The 16,774-nt window shown below is 37.7% G+C and overlaps 1 protein-coding gene across 1 annotated transcript; it reads right to left on the bottom strand.

Moving 5' to 3' along the window:
- Positions 1-6,821: 6,821 nt before the first annotated feature.
- ERMN (ermin) lies at positions 6,822-13,871 on the bottom strand. The gene is made up of 3 exons (XM_036318578.1): positions 13,327-13,871; positions 12,597-12,689; positions 6,822-9,478 (listed from the first exon to the last, which is right to left on the bottom strand). The coding sequence occupies exons 1-3, from the start codon at positions 13,565-13,567 to the stop codon at positions 8,982-8,984; spliced, it is 831 nt and encodes a 276-aa protein (XP_036174471.1). The 5' UTR covers positions 13,568-13,871; the 3' UTR covers positions 6,822-8,981.
- Positions 13,872-16,774: the final 2,903 nt, after the last annotated feature.

The following is a 16,774-nucleotide window of genomic DNA, read 5'->3' as shown; positions in this document are numbered from 1 at the left end:
AGTTGTTCCACCTTTCCTTGCTCCATTAGGTCGATTTGCATATCAGGCTTTTATTATATAGGATACTCCTTGGTGGCAGGATTTTGATCTAGATTACTATATGATGCTTTTTTTTACCAGTCTGAGTCAGTGGAACATTTTTAATTGAGGATGTCAAATGCTTATTCAATTCTAGATGTGGACGTTGTTTTAGTTCATTTTGTGCTTTTAAAACTACACTTAAAAAAGGGTTATGCTAGTAACTTCCCAGACTTGTGAATAGTAAAAAACCAAAAAGGCAAAGTAAAAGAGGCTTGATCACAATACACTAGAGTAACCCAAAATGCATTTAATCACTAACACATATGAGGAGTTGAAACTAATAAAGCAGAAATAGAGCCTTGAAAAATCTTAAGGCTCTTATATAAAATACTGCCTTAGATTTAGCAGCATTCATGGGGATAAAGTATGCTAAAATGGACTCTAAAGATTTTTAAAGTAGAAATAAAATGAAAGAAACAATGAAAGGGGAAGAGAATGAGGTAAGCAATCTTTAGGAAGAGAGGTAAGAAAAAATTACCCTAGATTTGGCCAAAAAAGAAAGGGGATCTGGCACCTATATGAGGGGGAAATAATAAAGCCTTAGATGTGGACCTAAGGATAACACTGGGAAAAAGTAATATTTCTTTGATTTATATTGAGCACTAATCTTAGGTATGTCAATACTTAGGCATATCAGAGAAGATCTTAGAAATCTAAATTCATTTTGGTAAGAAAACTGACACCCATCTGAAAATCTCAGACCAGAGAATCAGGATTAGAACTTGCATCTCCAGAGAAAGGGCTCATTCTATTGCCTCAGGCCACCAGCCTACACAACCTGTTCCACAGAATTTCTATTAAAGAGATGAGAAACCATTTTGTTGGGGGTGGATCTCTGGAAAATAACATATGCTTGTTAATACTTAAAAAAACAACAGCAAACAAACAAACAAACAAAAAACTTTGTTCAGGTGAGGAGATAATAAACCTGGGAATTTTTTTTTTTAAGAGAGAAAGAGGAGAGAGAGAGAGAGTCATTGATCGGTTGCCTCCTGCACGAACCTGACCAGGAATCGAACCTCCTTTTGGTGCATGGGACAATGGTCCAACCAACTGAGACACACAGGCCAGGGCTAAACCTGGGCGTCTTTAGTTCTGACTTCCCATTTAAAATTTATTTTTAGCCTGGCTGGTGTGGTTTATGGTTGAGCATGAACCAAGAGGACCCTGATTCAATTCCTGGTCAGGTTTTGGACTTGATCTCCAACATCAGGCTTGCAGGAGGCAGGCAATTGAGATGTTTCTCTCATCGATGTTTCTATCTTTCTATCCCTCTCCCTTTCTCCCTCTCTTAAAATTAATAAAAACATTTAAAATTTATTTTTAATTTCCAATTAATTCCACAAGAGCAGAGCAATAACCAAGAATCAGAAGAAGAAACAGTTTTGCATATTTGCATCATATTTGGGATGCTTTTTTTCAAATAATTGACATTGCAGATGAGATAAGAGAATGATTAGAAAATGAGCTAATTCTTTCAATACAGAGCCAAGTGGGGGAATAAAACACAAGGTGGTTGCCAAATGTCTAATTAAATCGCTGACCAAACTGAATATGCTAGATGCTTCATGTGATTCTTCATGTAACTGAAAAATGTTGAACCGTTATTTTCCCCCAGCTTAAAGACTGTATTTTTATTCAAAAACAGATTCCATCAAAAATGTCAACTCCGCTCAGAAAAAGAGTAATTATGGTTTGCATACACTCCACTTCGGGTATAACAGCAGAAGAAATTTGAATGTTTTTCTCAAAAAAACCTTTGAGTCTGTTCAGTGTATGCTCTTCCCGACTTTACTTTGACATACTTATCTTATGAAGCTATATTTGAATCTATATTGTCAATACAACAAAAGATTGTTTTCATACATCACATATTTGTTCTTGGGTAGAATTTTAAAACCAGCCTTTAGCATGTATTTTTTTCAATTCATATAAGATACAAATAACTAATCACTAGTTAGGAATCTTCCAGGCCTGACCTTGCCAGTACTAATTGTGAAATCTACTACCAACATTTTTTTAAGCATTGCCCTATAAATTTTGTTTTCAGAGGGCTGCAATAAAGGTAAAAGTACTACAAGGTCTTCTGATACTTCTAATGCAAAACCCTTGGAAGGGACACAATAGGACCCTTATTAGCCCTAAACTTTTCTATAGGGGCTGTGTTATTGGGGACTTCACAGTTTTTCCTTGATTGACTTGAGTCATTGCCCTTCTTAGAAAAATGTCTATTACCTTATACACAAGTGTAGCTTTTACCATATTTTGAAGGACTTATTTGACCAAACACTAACTTACCAAACCATCTGAGTGCTTCTGAGCTTTTCAGTTTGCACAATTTCTTTCTCTTTTTCAATAGCTACCCAAAGCTTCTACCCCACTCTCCCCAAAGGATGGCACAGCTGTTGTTGGTACCACGATGTTTTATCATCAGCATCAAATTTCCTCAATTCTGCTTGCTGACATGCAATTAGCTGTCACTCATTAGGCCAAAAACCGTCATGTATCCTGATCATGATGCACTGTTGGCTTCTCCACACTAATTTGGAAATACTCTCTTAGCTTTTAAAACACCTTGTTTCTAGTATGGCCTTAGGAATTGTAAAGGGGCAAAAATGTTGTTAGAGTATAGGAATTCCATTTCCCTGGGCAACCTTGATTTCATGAATCGCTTACAGTGATCTTCAGAAGGCTCTCATGAAAGATAATGGGGTTGAGATGTACCAGATAGTACCATCTTTATTGGTGTTAACACCTTGAATTTAACTTCCACATGCAAACACAGGAAATAAATTATGCCTCAGATGAAGGCCCAATACCTTGGATAAAAACAAGGAAATGACAAGGAGTAAATGGGAAAAAAGAAAACAAATTATCTTTGAGTACCTACTCTGTGCTAGGCACAGCTCAATGTTGTGCACAACTCGGAGAGGCAGGTCTCATTCTCCTCATTACGCAGACCAGAGGATGGCTCTTGAGAGGGGTTGTCTAATGTCATCCCGCTGTAATAGCTAAAAACCTAATTTTTATTCTATGTGGCTCAAAAAAAAGAGGAAAGAAAGTCTCTTTCATTATGCCATGTTACTATGATTTTTCTTTTCTTTTTTTTTCCTTTTTTTTTAAGTAGGCAGTCAGCTCAGTGGAGCTCAGTTAAAATCCTTTGGTTGTGGAATCAAACCTCTTTGTTTTCATTCTTGGATGCTCTACAGTCAGGAAATAGAAGTTGCACCCCTTCTGTTAAACAACTGAAGTGTAGCTTACGGATAGCCAACCCCACATGCTTTGCTGTGGTCTATCTCCTTGACTTCATGTTGGACACATTCTTTTCCATTTTCTGGAATAAATATGAGAGGGAGAAGTGGCTATAGAGAGATTGCTTCTCTTTGAATATTACCAATTCTTTCTTCCCCTAAGCATTAATCAAAGCTGAGAGCTCTGAACAAAGGTGGGAAGTAAAAAATTGAGGAGTCCTTTAATTTAAAGCATAAATCGAGACTTGTAATTTTTACTTCTATGAGTTGCCACCATAGTGCTTTTGCAACAAACAACTTTTGCATAGGTTACTCAACAATTCCTACAAGCCAAAATGTCTTGCAACAAGAAAAGGAACACTAACCAAAGCTAATGTAGAAAATATTTATTTTTGGCAAATAGTCATCTCATGGACAGGTTTGAATAAACCATGTAAAGTATTATATACTCCTGATGAGGTTTATTGGATGGTATTTCAGGTGTTGTTGGTGCCTATATCTAAAAAAAAAGAAAGAAAAAAAAATACCACTACACTAAGGAGACTTACTGCCTCTGATTTCAACCTAATGAGTCAACTAATAATTACCACTCCAATTAGGGTCTCTTTGCAAGTTTAAGTGAATCGTTGCTTTGCAAAAACACACATGAAATTCTCATTTTCCAGCAAATAGAGCAACTCTGCTAATATGTTGAGTACCTAATGATGACACTTGCCATCAAATAACAAATAATTTCTTTAAAAACAGAAGCTATTTTATTATTGATTGATAGATATTTGCCAGTTTTAGAATACTAGTCATAATATATATATCTCCTTTATATTAGATACTGAAACTAAAATTTTTGATAGCAGATCTTGACTATTGAAAAAATACTGATCTTTGTAAAGATATGTGCATGTTTGTATATGTGAATATACACAAATACACACATATATTTATTTTTATGCATATATATGTATATATGCATCTCTATATTCTATGCTTTGAATTGGGAGAAAGTAAAACCAAGAGTTTCTACTTTAAAAAAATAAAAATAGGTTTTGATTTTTAACTCCCTTTTTAAGTGCATAGCTCTGTCTGCATCTGGCTTTCTGGACAAAAGTTCAGATGGACTTTCACTCTGGGTATTCTTTTTCATACTTGAAAGGAGTAATCAAACCCTAAATCTTCAAAATGTTTGTTATTCAGGTTAGGGTTATACACACGCCTTAATACCTTTCCTTTAAAACAACTGCCCAAATGTTGCTGGTTTTATACAGACAGATTAGCTATAAGAGGTGGTGATAAAATTGAGAGGAGGCAAAGGTAAAATTAGTGAATTTTGTTTTTGATTATCTGAAAACATTTCTCAATGGGGAGAACTAGATTAAAACTATGGAGTATACAAGAATTTGGAGTTAACTTGAATATTTTTAAGTACCCAGTGTTTCTGCCTCTGAACAATGGAAGTTATTATAAAGAAGGAAGCAAACATATAATGTTTGATTTTGAAGTTTCCAAGTAAAAATCTAAATCACTTTCCAAATTCATTTTCAAAAGTTTCCTTAGCTGGCAATTAATTACTAGACATTATCATTTGATTATGTAGTTTGCCATGTATCTGACTGATTCCTACTGCAGATTTCTACCCATGTCACTGAGTTTCTGTTGATTGTATGGTCTAGTCACCTTGTGTTCTTTATGAGCTGTATACACATTTTGGAATTCATATTTATTATGTTACCAGTGACCTGGTGCATGTTTAAAAGAAATTAATTAGAAGGTGGCTGATGGGGCGGGACTGGGCGAGATGGGCTGGGCACGCACTGGAGCAACCTCCCGCTGTCCCTCCCTGTGGAGTGAGCAGGGTCCCTCTGGCAGGTGGGGGTCCCTCAGCCAGGCCTGCTGGGACTGGGCCGAAACCAGCTTTCCGACATCCCCCGAGGGGTCCTGGAGTGCAAGAGGGCACTCTGCAAAGTTGCTGTTGTACAGGGTGTGGAATGCAAATGCAAGTGTGCAGTAAACCAGATTCAGGGCCAACAGTGCCCCAGCAACAACATAATCCACGGCAGAAGGTGGAATCGCGTGGCCCCATTGGGCTCCCTCTTCTCTGGTTTTGGGATGCATCACCTGAGAACCGCCACTGCCAAGTCACTGCAGCTTGGCAGCTCCTGCATTGAGCGTCTGCCCACTGGTGGTCAGTGCACAACATAGCGACCAGTCAGACACTTAGCATATTAGCCTTTTATATATATAGTCTGATATTGTGATATTGGCAAATGTTTTCTATATCTTTTTACCTTACTTTTTATAGCCCTTTTTGTTTTTATAGGGCAATGAAAGTTTAAGCTTTAAAAAATGGAGTTGTCTTTCTCATATGGTCAAGCATATTTCTTCTTTATGATACATGAGTGCTTCATCTTTTCCCATAATTCTCTATTATTACTTATTATAAATATTTTTAATATCACTTTGAAAAACTTAAATATCCATTTGCCACTTGTAAGTGTACCAAGAGTACTACCCCATGTAAATATGCAGAAACAATTACTATAAAAGCACTGGCATAGTTTACATATATTACCTTCATGACTACAAAGATTTTTTTTTCAACTTTTGGAGTTAAGATGCATCTAAAACAATAGCTCAGTTCCTGTAAAAATAATAGAAAATTTTCATGAACATTACATACTACCCATTAGAATTTTTTGCAATTTCATAGACCATCATTTGAAGACCTATAGAAATAAACAATGCAAATGAATTGAAATAGCATGTTCTCATGATTTCTGAAGCAGCATTTATTGATCTTCTTAATAGCTGCTGATACGCAAGGTTTCCTTTTCAATTTTAAAGGGCAGCTAAAGAAAATAAAATCGAGACACCGAAAACAAGGATCCAAATTTTTATTGAGAACAAGTCAGACACAGAAGTTCTGTAATTAATTTGTTACTGGATGGATAGACTGTAACATATTCTGTGTCTTCAAAATTAGCCTTATATTAAAGGTACATTTTAAATTGACAGAGAAATAGAGCTGTTATTAATTCCTGTTCATCCAGCCACTGAAGAAAATTAAAAGTCATGTAAGAAATATAAGCATTCTCACAATAAATCAACTCTCCCTCCTCCCAAATACCAGAGTCCTTCTTCCAACCGGGAACCTTGAATCACAAAAGTGGTAAACTTTCCTGTATAGCTACCAATTTGTATTCTAATGTAATAAAATTCCTCATGCAATCTGAACCAGTCCCTTGTCTTCCCTAGGTTACAAAGAATCAAATAACCACCCATCTCTGTCATGTTATTTATGGCCACCTAACTCTGTGGCCTTAATATAAAATGGCAGCAGCACAGCGCAATGTCAAAGAATAGTTTCAGCCCTGGCCAGTGTGACTCAGTTGGTTGAGCATCATTCCATGCACGAACAGGTTGCTGGTTTGATTCAAAACAGGGCACATGCCCAGGTTGTGCTCAATCCCCAGTGGGGGGTGTGCAGCAGGCAGCCAATAGATGTCTTGCTCTCACATTGATGTTTTTTCTCTCTCTCCCTCTCTCTTCCCCCCTTTCTAAAATCAATAAAAATACATTTTAAAACAAGAATAGTTTCAGTGCTCTTTTGCAACTACATTGCCTCATCCATGAGCATTAAGTATGTACTCATCAAATATGCCCTGAAAAATCTTTGTTGACAAAATCTTTCATGCTGCATTGTCTGGTAAAAGCACAAAGCTAAAAAGGCCACGGTTACTATATATATGCATTGGAACTGCAAAAGAGCTAGTTGCTTGGCCATATCAAAAGGCCATAGACCACATCAGCATCTCCCTTGGAATAATTTAAAATATAGGCCCTGTTCATGGTAGTAGATTAACAATATGATCCTGTTCTGTGATGGCTAACGCAACACTGAGCTTTGAAGTTAAATAGAAAATTGTAGGGGTCATCAGTAATCCAGAAAAGAAACTAGGTTGTCCTGATGGACAGGTTTAGAGGATCTAAATAAACAGGAAATTGATCTAGTGCATTCACCTTCTATCTACGTTTATTAATAAAGACTTTCCTAGCTTTATCTGAAAACTTGCCTTGTCAAGAGTGAAAGCTACAGGTTATACGGATGAAGGATGCAGAACATTTATACATTCAGGTTGCCAAGTATCTGTTTGAAAGAATAAGAGGAGCACTGCAATCTTATTTCAAATTGAGCCTTGTAAACACTAACTAAAAGCACGTGATACTATGGAACTATATTACATGACCAGGAAGAATTAACGAATTTCCCATTAGAATGTTTGGGATTTGTTACACATAAATAAGCAATAACCTATGAAGGGAGAAAGTGGGGTTTTTTTACAAAATAAAAAAGAAAGAAACAAAGGTTGACTAGTACAATGAAGACTGTATTACATTCAGACAATAAGGAATTGTCTTTTTATTTGCAGGGCCAAAAAATATCTTTATCTGTGGCCACAGAAAATACCAGATAATATATATGGAAGTGTGAAATAAAAAATTATGAAACTATCTAAGAAATCCATATAAATATAGACTCTCCTTTTTCATACATATTCAATACATTATTTGACACATTGGTTTGATGAAACTCCATTTAAGCATCTCGATTTGGGCTGAAGTCCAGTGAATCATATATTCCCAACAACTATCAGAGCTTTCTCACTAAAAATGCATGCTCACACTCTACTTTGAGAATATTCCCAGATAATTATTTCCATTTTCATAGTAACTAGTACAGTTATGACTAAAGTTGTCCCAGGTTTCTAAGGAAAGAAAATTATTCTGAGATATAATTAATAAGGAAAAGTGTGATAATAAAGAGGGGGTATTTTTTTAAGACGTACTAAGGCGCTCATTTTCATTTTTAATGACTTTCACTTTGCTAGACTAGATTTTATTTTGTCACAGAAATAAAACTATCCAATATAATTCTTTAGTCTGTTGCCCACCAATTGTGTAGCCACTCCCTGTACCAACCTCACAATGGATTTAATTCATCTTGAGAGCATAAAGGCAACATTCAGTAAACAGAATTCTCCGGACTCACAATTGCTCAGCTCCTCTAGTGAGAAAATTCAGTGAATGGTAACAGTGAGGAAGAAGCCTGTACCAAATTTTCACTCTGCAGATGCCAAGGAAACCATTTAAAATCTCTTTTGAAGGTAATAAGAAAGGCGAAGTCTTTTGAAAAGTTTACTGGCCGAGTCTATAAAATAGTGCTTAAAAGTTAAGAAAGGGTTAACAACAGACTATCAGCCTCAGGGTCCAGGAAGAAAGACCCCAAAAGAAATACAGGAATCATATCAAATAGGTCTCTGCACTGAATGACTGTATTTCCCAGCGCTGCTCCTTTTAAAGCCAAATCATGCCAGATTCCCCAGGGGTTCCAGCTGTTCAAGGCTTATCACATGTGCTATGTTAGTGAAGTTTTAAAAAGCAAATGTCCGTAAATAAACGTAAATGTTTTTGATCTGAAGTTACCAGACTGGATTTTGCCTAGGGTTATTTCCACATTATTCTACAGTGAAACAAAAAGGAAGCTTCCACATCTTTAAAGAGGATAACTGACCTAAGGGATACAAAGATGCATCTCAGGAAAACAGAATTAGCTTTTGCTTTAGTGGGGCTGAGAACTTCTCAGATCCAGTTAGTTTATAAATTCATCATAGACTCGAATTCATCAATTCTTTGCTTGGTATTCCCCTTCCTGATTTTCCGGTAGGATATTGTGTTGTATCTTGAATACACATTTCTGGAAATATCACTCTTCTTCCCAAAAGGTGGCTGCTCATCAGGGGTCACAGGCTGGGAACTGGGGCTGCTCAGCGGGGAGTCCTCACTTGGATCACCTTCCTCTTTGAAGTGAGAACCCTCTACGTGTTTTTCCTTAAATTCTATCACTCGAACTTCATCTTCTTCATCATCTTCATTGTTAGTTTCTTCATCCCAAACCTCTTGCTCCTCGTCATGCAACACGTCAACTTGGCCAGCTTTTCGAAATCCCAGCCATTCGATTTCAGTTGCCTGGTAAGCTTTGTTCTTCCTATCCCCAACTTCTCGCTCTTCTAGAGCTTGTTCAGCAATCCTCTCCTTTTGTCTACTTATTTCCTGGTTACTGCTGCTCAGAGGAATCTTCTTCCACGGATGCCCTGTAGCAAAATCAATTGATAGCTGAGATGTGCAGAGATTCCAAAAACTCAGATGTTGTTCTCAAAATTATTTTTCTGGACAATCATTTCCCCACATTTGTTTTATGAAATACGCTTTTGTGGGTTACTAACATATTTTATACCATACAGTGGGCTAGTCCATCAAATTCATTTGGAAAACAGTGCATTTAACACTGCTAAGTGAGCTTCCTCAGAATTCATTCAAGCCTTTCAAATGCTAAAGAATATTGTAAATCTCCAAGAAAGTTAGCAACTCAACCTCACTTGACTATGGATTTCTTGTTGCTGTGGACTATTGTATTGAGTGAGACCGGTATTCACTGAGATACACTTCTAAAAATGTGTCTAGCTTGTCATGACTAAATGTGAATATGTAAAATAAATATTTGGACCTGTATCTTACACACACACACACACCCCTCAGAGAAAATTAGAAAAATATCTCACAGGAAAATGAAGATGGCTTCCTTCCAATAGTAAAAACAAGGACGGTCCCTGTCTGTCATGCTCAGAGTAGTACATTCAGTATTTGCCCCTACACTTCTCAGAGTTTCCCTAAGGCAGTGATGGCAAACCTATGACACATGTATCAGAGGTGACACGCGAACTCATTTTTTTGGTTGATTTTTCTTTGTTAAATGGTATTTAAATATATAAAATAAATATCAAAAATATAAGTCTTTGTTTTACTATGGTTGCAAAGATCAAAAAATTTCTATATGTGACACAGCACCAGAGTTAAGTTAGGGTTTTTCAAAATGCTGACACGCTGAGCTCAAAAGGTTCACCATCACTGCCCTAAGGTACCAGGTATAGAAGGAGGAGCAGAGAACCACAGATGGTCAGAAGTCATGAACTGAGGCTAAACCAAACCCACAAAGCACACACACTTTAGTCTGATACCTGCTATGAATTTCTAGAGAGCCAAGATTTAAAAATAATGTTGAGTCATATTTACATAGTGCTAGATTAGCCTATTGCTTTAGACGTGTCCCTAATGACAACTAATTAATTCAAGTTGTTTGGTACCATGTCCTGATTTTTAAAAGACTTAATTCATTGCAAACTTCACTTTGCAAACGGATCCTATTAGGATACTCTCAACAATATTTATAGAGAATGCAAAAAGAATTAATTATCAGAGAGTAGAGGTAGCTCTGTGAGCTCTCACCCCAGAGGATTTGTGTAGGAAGCGTCTGTCCGCAGTGCGCATGACTCAGAAACACTGCCTGTGTTGAGTCCTTGTCAGGCCTGGGTCCGCTATTCCCTTTCAACACTCTAAGAGCCTGGACCTAAGGTGAGAGATGAGGTTTCTCTTTGCCCTTCCCCGCCACAATTTTCTATTTTCACTGAAAGATGTTCACAAGTTCATTTCCATCACATGTTTTTCATTCTCTTTTTATTCTTTTGTTTTCCCAACTAGAGGTGTCAATGGCAAACCTACAAAAAGAGGTAGAGTTGAAGATGGGCTTTCCACTTCTAACTCATGTGCACAGAATCCCGGCCCATGTTGCTTACTCCATAAATAGTGTGCATGGGAATATTGAACTTTGTTTTGTTTTATTTTTTCCATAAGAACCAAATTCAATGATCTTTTTGCTCATATTCATGACTCGGGCATGGAGTTGTCATGCATGAAATTACTTCTTGAATTTAAATTACAGTTTTTCTTCAATATTTTTAGCATCTTTCTATTTTTCTTTAACCCAGGAATATTCTCTTTGGAGACTTAATAGCTGCTTGTCATTGTGAACGTAAAAGGCAACAAAACAATGAAACATATACCTCTAGCTTACAGGAAAAACATATGTTCCCCCAAAAACAAAAGGACTCATTCAGGGGAAAATTCACCCTTAGACCCACTACTCTCAAAATCCAGACTGATTTTGTTCTCTATATGATAAAAATGAAAGATCCTAGAAAACTGTTGTCTCCACTAGAATTCCTGATTAGAAATTTGAAAGGGGCTCTAGATGGAAATTGAGATCCCTGCTTTCAAAACCTACATTGGAAGCACAAAGATCAGGGCAAAGAGTTTTAGTTCATTTCACAGGGGCTTAAGTGACTAATTATCGGTGATAAGGTAAGAGCTTGACAATGCCTGTTGTTTACTACATTCTTCCTTAAGTGTCTACACAGCGGACCACTGCTTGTGGTCAGTGGCAGTCTGAGAGGTGTCCAGGCAAAGTGGACAAACCCAGGAAACTGCCAATCACATCCATGTCTTCCCTGGCATCTACTATTTTACTAGTATGTGATGTTTAAATTCAACCAATAATCTCATCAATATTTTTCCTGTTAAGGTCCTAACTAAACTAAATTGCTTAGTTCTAACAAGCTGACTTCAGTTTTGAGATAAGAGGCTTATGGCTTCAAGAGAGGACACACATTATTAATTAATAGGTTTTTATCCTTCTCTGTATTTGGAAATTTCTTGAATAAAGGTGTCTCCTTAGAAGAGAAGTCTAAAAGATTGTGTGTCTCTTAGTCTCTTGAGTTTATTTGAAATACAATATAGTCACTTAAAAATCAGTTTGTTTGTTTTTTTATTCTCACAATGCTTTTATTCTGAAAAATACAATTAAAATTACCACCTGGGAGATTTCTTTGACAAGAATTAGGTAACCATTTTGTGTTTACCTCAGAGGCTTGGAATTTTCCTTTATACCAAATAAATTTATAAAATTATTTTAAACTGTATGTATGTCAATGGTAAACTTTTAGGATAAACCCTTTTGAATACATTTATATTTTACAAGTTGACTCACACAGATTTTGAGATACTAAATAAATTTAAAAAACATTGATTTAGTGGACTAACTTACTAAGAGACAGATGACAGACATATTGTCAGATCAAAATGTGACAATCAGTTACACCAATCCACATAGTCTGTCTTGAAGCTTCTAGAATACTTTCTAAGGTGGAACCCACAGATAATCAAGACTCCCTTATCTGCCTACAGCAGCGTTGAGCTTTGGAAGGCATTGCCTGGGTTAAGCTTTCTCAGCACTACACTCACACAACATCCCATGCCAAAACTGTCACCAACACCCAGTCAGACAAATTGTGTACAAAATGGAGCAGTTCCTCTTACCTTCTCTGAATGTCATTTCATCAACACTGGTTTCTTGGAGAGAAAGATCTGTGATGGCCTTATGAACAATGAAGAGATGCTCTTCTGGTTTTTCTGGTGGGAGTGAGGGGGGGAAGCACACTAGGTTAATATTTTAATGCTTAAGTAGTTCAAGGTTAAATAATTTATTAATTCAGACTCTAACAATTGATTTTTAACTGTGATTACTAAAAATAACTGTTTCACTCTTCCCCCTCACTTTTCCATTGGTTCCTTTTATTTATAAACATATGCTAATCTTCCTTTCATATCTAAGGTATATAACCATGATTCAAACGCTTTGTGGTATATTTAGAAGAAAAATTGGAAATTCTGAATTCCTTTTGCTCAAATAATAATGGAGCTGTCCATAAGAATAATAAATAACAGTAGCTAACATTTAACCAATACTGAGTAATCCTCACAGCAACCTGACAAATGTCATTATTCTGCCTTTTGAAAACTAAGTCTTCAGGAAGCTAGGAAAGTTGTCCAGGATCACAGAGCTATCAAGTAGATAAGCTTGGATTGAACCCGAGGCACAAGTTTAGTCCTAATACTATGCAGCCCCAGTAGCAAAAGGGGCCACATCTGGACAGGGATGGGGGAGGGAGGATGTACATCACATTCCTGTCATGACAATTTATCAAAAGAATCCTGGATGAGTTTACAAATCAAATCAAGCAAATTGAAAAGAAGGAAAATGTTTTACCTTTTAGAGTCTTCTCATCCTTGGGCCAGTTGAGCAGCATCTTCCCTTGTAATTTTTCACTTTTCTCCTGATTTCCTTCTGTGGGCAAATCTTCAAGACTCGGTTCCACCCTGTAGTATGGTGCGGTGCCATCCACATCTCTGACCTCATCATTGGTTTTGGGGATTGGTGGGTTACCGTTTTCAGGTGGTGTATCGCCATTACACTCAACCTGGCTAAATGTCACTGGAACATCTGTCATGATGTACAGTTGAGTCCAATTTAGAGAGAACTTTGGGGAAACTGAATAAACCGATCCTCGATAAGTTGTCTTGCCTTCAAGTCCTATAGTTCCAACTCCGACTCTAAGAATACAATTTTTTTACTTTAGTACATAATAACAAGCTTCTTTTTCTAAAGGTGCCCAGAGAGCAGTTTAGAATAAAAGCAATAGGATTTGTCAGATTTGCCACCAGCCCATGAGCAAGATTTGGGCCAATCGCCACCTTCTTTGCTGCTTAGCAGCCCCACTAGCAGAATTAATGGCTGCCTTTGATTTACATAAACAAACAATTGGAGGCAATCAGGCTTTTGTGTTGGCTTGTAGAGGGGGACTTTCAGCTTGTCAGTCCCCCTCTGGGAACAGAGATTGTTGTCCCTTTTCATAATGGCCTTTTGTTATTTTCCTTGTAACAGGAGCCACAATTGTTCCACAGCTTTAATCCAGAGAGAATGACCACCTTGAGGCATATTAGTTCTGTGAAACCAGCTTAACATTTCCAAACAGATTTTGTTCAAGTAAAGCCTGAGCTATTTTGTAGGGGACAATGGCATCGTTTCTTATTTATTCAAGAATAAAAACAGCTTATCAAAAACCTGTAAACAGGATAACTTTATTAGAAGCAGTTCTGGCAGCAGATCCCATGCTTTGCTTTCAGGAGCCCAGAGAAGGGACTTAAGAGAGAGAAAAAAAAATTCTGCCATCTTCCTAATAGCAAAAAGATTACAATTTTAGAGTAATGCGTTTGGTCTATAGCTTCTTATTCTCTAGTTTATTTACATCTATTGAAGCCCAACCCATCCTTTAAACCCCTCACATAACTTCCCCCATGAAGTTCTGCCTCCTCCAATCAGAAATTGTCTCTATATTCTCTATGGATACTGCATGATGCTGGTGTTAACGTAAAAACATTCAAACCTGTAAAGAATTTTGTTGCCGAAACCGGTTTGGCTCAGTGGATAGAGCGTCGGCCTGCGGACTGAAAGGTCCCAGGTTTGATTCCGGTCAAGGGCATGTACCTGGGTTGCGGGCACATCCCCAGTAGGAGATGTGCAGGAGGCAGCTGATCGATGTTTCTCTTTCATCGATGTTTCTAACTCTCTATCTCTCTCCCTTCCTCTCTGTAAAAAATCAATAAAATATATTTAAAAAAAAAAAAGAATTTTGTGAGTTTATTTGAGCCAAACTGTTGACAATTGCCAGGAAGCAGAATCTCAATGGACTGGCTCCAGAGAATGGCAGTTTTTCATCTATTCTTATACCTTACAATCAAAGGAGAAGACATAAGTGGGTTATATGAAATCTATTGGTGATAGATTAGGGAGGAGGGAGGAAGCAAAGCGGTGGGGGACCTCTGGGATTGGGTAAAAAGTAAAATAATAGACACATACTTCTTTTAGGTGGGTACAGGATAGTTAACAGTCAACAATTAACATGATAACAATAACAATGAAGGAATTTGTGGTATCTGTCCTGGCGCCCAGGGCATTTGGTTGTGCCCTGAGTAGTCCTGAAAAAAAGGGAAGTTACAAGTTACCCTGGCATTGCAAGGATATGTTATCATAGATGCAAAAAGACAATAAACTCAGTAAAGATAAAGATGGACCTTGTCAGGGAAGATACCAGCCTAGGAGGTGACTGCCCACCATAACTGCTTTTAGTTAAAGTTTAATTTCAGACCATCCTTTGTGGTTACTTCAGGTCTCTGAGTTTGCAAGACTGCCATGCAGGCCTTCCCTGAGCTAGTCAGGTCAGCATGTGGCCCCTTTCGTCCACATTGGTAAAATTATATAGCACCAACATAGCCTGCCCTTAGGGCAGTGGTTCTCAACCTTGGCTGCACATTAGAATCACCTGGGAATCTTTTTAAAATCCTGATTTCTGGGCCTCATCCTCCGGAAATTCTGTTTCTTTGTTACTAATGTTGTGGCCCCACTCCATAACAAAGAAACAGAATGTGTCCTCACCATGTAACATCTGCCTTGAACTAGGTAGGTACTCAATAAAATAATATATTATGGAATATTATAAATGAATAAGTTTTACTCCCAAGAGAATAAACTTCAGATCTTTTCTAAAGAGAAGAAGAGCCCTGGCTGGTTTGGCTCAGTCAATAGAGCTTCAGCCTGTAGGCTGAAGGCTCCTGGGTTTGATTTCAGTCAGAAATAGGTGCCCAAGTTGGGGGCTCAATCCCCAGTAGGGGGCATTGGGGAGGCAGCAGATTGATGAATCTCTGTCATCATTGATGTTTCTATCTCTCTCTCCCTCTCCCTTCCTCTCTGAAATCAATAAAAACATATTTAAAAAAAGAGAGAGAAGAAGAGAGGTTGGATAGTAATTATAAATGTATCACCTTTAAAATTATATCTGAGGCTAGGCTCACTAAGATTTATGTCAGGAATGACAAATAGCATGGCACTGGGCTCATCCTCTCCCAATGAAAGAATCTTTAGGGGTGAAATAGGCCGGTTTAGGAAATTTTAGGAATTAAGGGGTCCATGGAAAAAGCACAGGGCTATAGAGCTGCAAAGGGTACATTTCCATAAGACAAGGGAGCTGGGAGCGGCAGAAGTTACATTTCCATAAGATAAGGGAACAGAGAGTAGCAAAAGGTACACACTTACAGAATGAAGGGAAGGAAGCCCCTCATTCAAAGAGGGAGGAAGAAAAGCCCAGAGGGAATAGGAGAACAGTCAAGGCTTGAGCTCAGGAGTTGCTATAGTGACCAAATCAAAGGGGAAATAGTGACCAATCAGAGGGGTTATCAAGGCAGGAAAACTGCAGCCTTAAGAAGGGGGGACTCAGTGGGACTCTTTCCCCCTCCCCATGTGGGAGTCTGTGCTTGTTTCTCAATAATTTCCACCTTTTGCTATACCACCTTTCATCCGTGGTTTCATTCTTCGACTCCACTGGACAAAGAACCCAGGAATCATCCTGCCCAGAGGAACAGTACGTTCCAGTCCCATTTCCCCGTATCACCACGTACATGAAGACATGTCTACAGATCCTGGAATTATCTCCCTGTCTGCACTCACTCTTCTCTACCCAATACACTAATTAATTGTTTGTGTAGGAGAGGAAAATATTTTTCACTCTCTGAGTTACTGGCTGCGGCCTTGTAGTAAAAACATGAGAGAAAAGGGAACAGATGTTTATTAACAAGTGTATCTCAGGTATACCTAGGAGATA

The sequence above is a fragment of the Myotis myotis genome, unplaced genomic scaffold (assembly GCF_014108235.1).
Source record: "Myotis myotis isolate mMyoMyo1 unplaced genomic scaffold, mMyoMyo1.p scaffold_m19_p_8, whole genome shotgun sequence".
NCBI classification, from domain to species: domain Eukaryota; kingdom Metazoa; phylum Chordata; class Mammalia; order Chiroptera; family Vespertilionidae; genus Myotis; species Myotis myotis.
Note: the sequence above shows the minus strand (reverse complement) of the source record. Positions and strands in the feature narration are given on the sequence as shown.

What these genes read in the sequence shown, in the direction of transcription:
- ERMN (XM_036318578.1), bottom strand. Translation starts at nt 13,567, where the DNA reads ATGACAGATGTTCCAGTGACATTTAGCCAGGTTGAGTGTAATGGCGAT. An exon ending in GGATGAGAAGACTCTAAAAG is followed by an intron (nt 12,690 to 13,326) that starts GTAAAACATTTT and finishes CACTCCCACCAG; the next exon opens with AAAAACCAGAAGAGCATCTC. An exon ending in TGAAATGACATTCAGAGAAG is followed by an intron (nt 9,479 to 12,596) that starts GTAAGAGGAACT and finishes ATTTTGCTACAG; the next exon opens with GGCATCCGTGGAAGAAGATT.